The 4450-nt window shown below is 44.1% G+C and overlaps 1 protein-coding gene across 1 annotated transcript; it reads right to left on the bottom strand.

Moving 5' to 3' along the window:
* Positions 1-1302: 1302 nt before the first annotated feature.
* Positions 1303-2619, bottom strand: LOC131245042 (phospholipase A1-Igamma1, chloroplastic-like). The gene has a single exon (XM_058244222.1). The coding sequence runs from the start codon at positions 2617-2619 to the stop codon at positions 1303-1305; it is 1317 nt and encodes a 438-aa protein (XP_058100205.1).
* Between the last annotated feature and the right edge of the window lie 1831 nt (positions 2620-4450).

The following is a 4450-nucleotide window of genomic DNA, read 5'->3' as shown; positions in this document are numbered from 1 at the left end:
ATGGGTCAACGAAAGGAAATATGGGCTTGTATGGAGGAGGAGGTATTTGTAAAGGAGAGAAAGGTACGTAATTTTTTATTCGCGTTCTCGGTTGGTTTTGGGATGGGATCAAATAACATTGTGGAACTCAGGGCGGTCTGGGATGGTCTTATCTTCTATTTGAATTTGGGTCTGTCCAAGGTGGAGGTTGAATCAAACTCCAAGATTGTGATGGATTTAATGAATGGCAAGTCCCAAGTGACTTGGCACTAGAGGTACTAGGTATCCAGGATTGAGAAGATCAAGCGTAGAGGTCGGTTTAGGTTTAGTCATGAGTTGAGAGAAGGGAATGCCCCAGTGGAAGGTTTGGCCTTCATGGGGAGTGATCGCCAAGCTTCTTCCCTTTTCCGTTAAGCTTCAGACCTCCCGTCTTAAATTCGTGGTCTGATTCTGCGTAATAGAGTCAGGCTGGGCTCCATTAGGTAGACCCCTTGCTCATGCGGAGTCTTGTGGCCTAGTTAAGTCCTTTGGGTGTTTTGCATGTGACTTTTATGTTCTTAGACAAAAGGTAAAAAGACATCCCGTTTGGATTACATGGAATCTCAATATTTTGGTGAGATTTCATAACGCACTAAAAAGTTATATTTGAAATACCTCCTTTCATTTACATCTAGATACAAAGCTGCCAAATTCTAAAAGCAGCTATTTGAATTTTAAATAGACTCATTTACAACAAAATCTGAGGTGCCAAACGGAGTGTTACTGTTGGACTACAGGGACCATCAAGCCGCTCAACCTCACTCTCCAAGGGCTACTCCAGATTTTTAAAAAAAAAAAAAAAAAAAAAATCCCTTCCCACCCAAATCTGCCTTGCAACTCATGATAAAAAGGGTCGACAACCAGCGACAGGCATCATCCTTATTTATTTAATTTTTTTCAAAACATCAGGTCTCCACACCTGAAAGTACGTACAGTCGTTGGAGCTTGTTGCCAAGGTTGAGTTGCGTATATACGATAAATTGGGTCTCCACAACCTCACTCGATTCGTAAGATGCTTTTCCACATTTTTTGTTTTTTTTTTTTAAATCCACGCAATATAATTCCATAAATATTCCTTGACTAAGACTTTTTTTTCTTTTTCTTTTTCTTTCTTTTTTTTTTTTTTTTTTTTTTTTTTGAGATTTAAAAATAAAAAATAAAAAATAAAAAATAAAAACTTTCCACACATTTCTTTTAGATTTTTCTTGTAACATATTTTTAATAATATTTTAAATTACAAATTACAAATTACTTTTCAACGGAGCTTTGTTCACCAATTCCACATCAGGACGAGCATCCACATGGAAGCTCGGAGGCTGAACCATCGGAACTGTTCAGATGAGAAAGGTATGTCTTTAGGTTATGTGCTTCCGGCATGTTAAATCCATCTGCATCCAGCGTCAATTTCTTTCCCACATGTTTGAACAGAAAGTTCTCCTGCCCCACTAATTTGAACATCCATTTGTATACGTTCTCATTGACAAGTCTCCCAGGCAACATCGGGACGATATCTTTCTCAATCACCACCCGGATTGTTTTCACTTCCATTTGTTTGAGCTTGTCTCTAAATGGCCCATTACCGACTTGTGGGGCCCCGAAAGAGACAACACAGATCGAGAGGTGGGGAAGGGAGGAGGCAGCCTCGTAAGCATTGAGGAGAGCTAGGGCCCCACCTAGGCTGTGGCCAGTGATGGTGAGGCCTACCTCTTCACCCTTATCTTTGTACAACTCCACAAGCCTTCTCACTTCTCCCATCACTTGTTCTGATGCACTTAACTTGTTGTATATGGATGAGTCAGTCTTGGATGTGTAGATGCTATTGAACTCACCTGACACCATCACATCATCATCGTCAATGTGTACAAGATTGGTTTTAATAACTTTACGAACCTCCGACCATGTTTTGGTCCCACGCCATGCAACGGCAATGTCCCTACGTCCAATCCGATGCAATTCAACTTCATTGCTGACCGCTACGTAGCCAATCAAATTTGAATCATCTCTCTGAGCGCCTCCCCCATTACCCATCGAACCAGACGAACCAAGATGGGCATAGATAAATTTGGTCACTTCGTAACCATGCTTGTTGAGGCGTATTTCTTTCAAAAGCATCCCCAGATGGTGTTGACAATTCCCACAGTATGAGCCCAGTTTGAAAGCTATGCTCATGGCATGTGCTAAATCTCCATAACGTAGGATCTCCTGTAGGAGCCACTGGTTTTGTGGATCAATCAGGAGCGTGTCAGACGGACTCTGGATATCATTCCATCTATGGATATCTTCCTTGGGAGACGACATTAGAGTCCTCGAACTGGACGGACTGTGTATGTCGTGCGATTTTGCAGGGATATCTTCCTTGGGAGACGACAAGGGAGTGAACCAGTTGTCCATGTCTTGTGGATCCGTGATCTCGGACCCTGCCTGATTGTCGAGGTGCGTAAGTGGAGATGGACGAGGTTTGAGAATAATTGAGGGAGATGGAGCCGTTGATGTTTCTGGTGTGTTAATCTTGTGGGTCGAACTGGGCGGGCTATGGATCTCGCAACATTTTGCAGGGATATCTTCACTGGGGGTAGACGACTGAGTCATAGAATTGCCCATGTCTGGGAGATGTAGTGGGATGGAGGCCCGGTTCTTGCCATGATCACTGTTGGGAATGTGTTCACCGGTCTTAGAATTTGTGTAAGAGGATAATCGAATATATAGAAAAAAAAAAAAAAAAGGAAAAGGTGGGGAACTTTCCAAGAAACGACTACAACTGACCTTGAAGAATTCATGCTTTGGACTGTGCATGGCACATCTTCTGGGTATCCAAATGCCATTTGAAGTACTGACTTAGTCGTGAGAATAGGTATGAGTTTGGGTCCTCTGATCAGGTGGGCCCCTTTGTATCTACACCTTAGCCCATTGGTCAGTTGACTTGCAAATGTACGATGAGCGTGCAACATACGTCGCGTGACCTCTTGGGGACGCGGATTGCGTCCTACCCCGCGCGGACTATAATCCTTCCGGGCAGGGCTCTTAGGGGCCCACCATGATGTAAGTGTTTTATCCACGCAGTTCAATGCTTTTATCAGATCATTTTAAGATATGAACCCAAAAATGAGATAGGAACAGGGCTTAAGTGGACCACAAAGTGGGGATTGAACTTCCACCATTAAAAACTTATTGGGACCTGGAGAAGTTACGGATCAAGATGATATTTGTGTTTTCACTTCATGCACGTCTACATGACCTTATCAATAGGTTGGATGGTAAAAAAAACATCACGTTGGCCCTTACAAAAGGTTTCAACGGTGGGTGTTATTATCAGTGCACGCAGCTTCGTTTGGTGTAGTCCACTGGAGTTGTGGACCTGGTCATTTTTATGATTACACCTTACAATGATCTGAGAAAAGTGGTGAACGGTGTGGATAAAACACTTACATCACGGTGAGCCCCACAGAGCCCTGCCCGGACGGATTACCGTCAGGGCGGGGGTAGGACGCAATCCGCCCTCACAGTGTATGCCAAGCATCTCAGACACGTGCGCGCGCGCCTCTGTGTTAGATCAGAGTCTTACTTGGCAAGGACTTCTTGCTGTGGGTTTAAGTAATGGTATCATTGTAGAATGCTAAGGCTAAATAAAGGGGGTAAATGGGTCGGTCAACAAGATGGGACGTTGGACCTGACTCGACAACGGGTTCCTCTGGTTCCAAAATTTAGACCCATGGGTTGGTCTCGTTCCAAAAGTTTGATATGGATGGTTAAATGTGTTAGGTTTGGGTCTTCTCAAAATCAGCGCAACCCAATCTGGTCCGTATTTTCAAATTGGTCTAATTTAGGTACGTAATACCGAATCACAACCCAAACAATTAAAAAATAAAAGAGACTTAATTATGGGTTTTTCCTTTTTTGTATTTTATCTTGTATTAGACTATAGCAATAGTTCATCACCTTTTTTTCTTTTCTCTATAAGGTGGTGAACCATCCAAGTAACAATCTAGGCCGTTCACGGGTATTGCAATGCTTAAAGAATGCTTAAAGAATTGGGTATTGCAATGCTACATCTGACACGGGTTACACCCTATATTATATAGGGAAGGCCACCTAAGGCCACGCGGAGTACGACACGTGATACACTTGGCGAGACGTTTGACGGGGCACCTCCCCTAAGCGATAGCCATACGGACCCTAGTTCGGGCCCGTCTCCCTCTGACACTATGCCAGATTCTCAGCTGGCCACTGGCCCCACTAATGGGCCGACACCTGTGCCACCATCTACTACACCACTTGTGGCATCATCTGCGGCACCACCCATTGTGCCACCGGCCCCTGAGCAGTCCCGTGCGTCCTCTTCGATGCCCCCGTGCCTCAGACGGCTCCATCTAGTGATAGGTTTGAGTAGATGATGTTGCTAATGCAGCAGCAGCAAATGCAGTAACAGCAGCAG

The sequence above is a fragment of the Magnolia sinica genome, chromosome 1 (assembly GCF_029962835.1).
Source record: "Magnolia sinica isolate HGM2019 chromosome 1, MsV1, whole genome shotgun sequence".
Lineage (NCBI taxonomy): Eukaryota > Viridiplantae > Streptophyta > Magnoliopsida > Magnoliales > Magnoliaceae > Magnolia > Magnolia sinica.
The sequence above is the reverse complement of the archived record's forward strand: the minus strand, read 5'-3'. Positions and strand labels throughout refer to the sequence as shown.

Excerpts from the sequence above, each read along its gene's own strand:
- LOC131245042 (XM_058244222.1), bottom strand. The coding sequence starts at position 2,619 with ATGGGCAATTCTATGACTCAGTCGTCTACCCCCAGTGAAGATATCCCT.